Source organism: Lagopus leucura, unplaced genomic scaffold, assembly GCF_019238085.1.
Source record: "Lagopus leucura isolate 7727_CA_CO unplaced genomic scaffold, USGS_WTPT01 27080-0_obj-0_obj, whole genome shotgun sequence".
Taxonomy (NCBI): domain Eukaryota; kingdom Metazoa; phylum Chordata; class Aves; order Galliformes; family Phasianidae; genus Lagopus; species Lagopus leucura.
Genome location: NW_024962644.1, coordinates 1,150 through 1,482, shown reverse-complemented (window position 1 = coordinate 1,482; position 333 = coordinate 1,150). Strand labels below are relative to the sequence as shown.

At 55.3% G+C, this 333-nt stretch overlaps 1 protein-coding gene across 1 annotated transcript in view; it reads right to left on the bottom strand.

Moving 5' to 3' along the window:
• Positions 1 to 10: 10 nt before the first annotated feature.
• The window catches only part of HOXC4 (homeobox C4), a gene marked incomplete at its 3' end in the record, with an annotated part of 1,376 nt that continues 1,053 nt past the window's right edge, over positions 11 to 333 (bottom strand). Inside the window, exon 2 of the mRNA XM_042890814.1 lies at positions 11 to 293. Coding sequence (XP_042746748.1) covers positions 11 to 293 — 283 coding nt within the window. The remainder of the gene's footprint in view (positions 294 to 333) is intronic.

Below are 333 nucleotides of genomic sequence, written 5' to 3'. Positions count from 1 at the left end.
CGGGGGGGGCAGCTCCTCGGGCGGAGCGGGGGCTGCGGGGGCTCCGGGGGCAGCGCTGCCCGCTCGCACCTTGGTGTTGGGCAGCCGATGGTCTTTTTTCCATTTCATCCTTCGGTTTTGAAACCAGATTTTGATCTGCCTTTCCGAAAGGCAAAGGGAATGAGCGATTTCGATGCGTCTCCTTCGGGTCAGGTACCTGTTATAATGAAACTCCTTTTCCAGCTCTAAAACCTGCTGCCTCGTGTAAGCTGTCCGGGATCTCTTGGGTTCGCCTCCATTGTAATTGGGATTCACTGGAAAGGAGGGGAGAAGAGGGGGTAAAAAAGGAGAAAA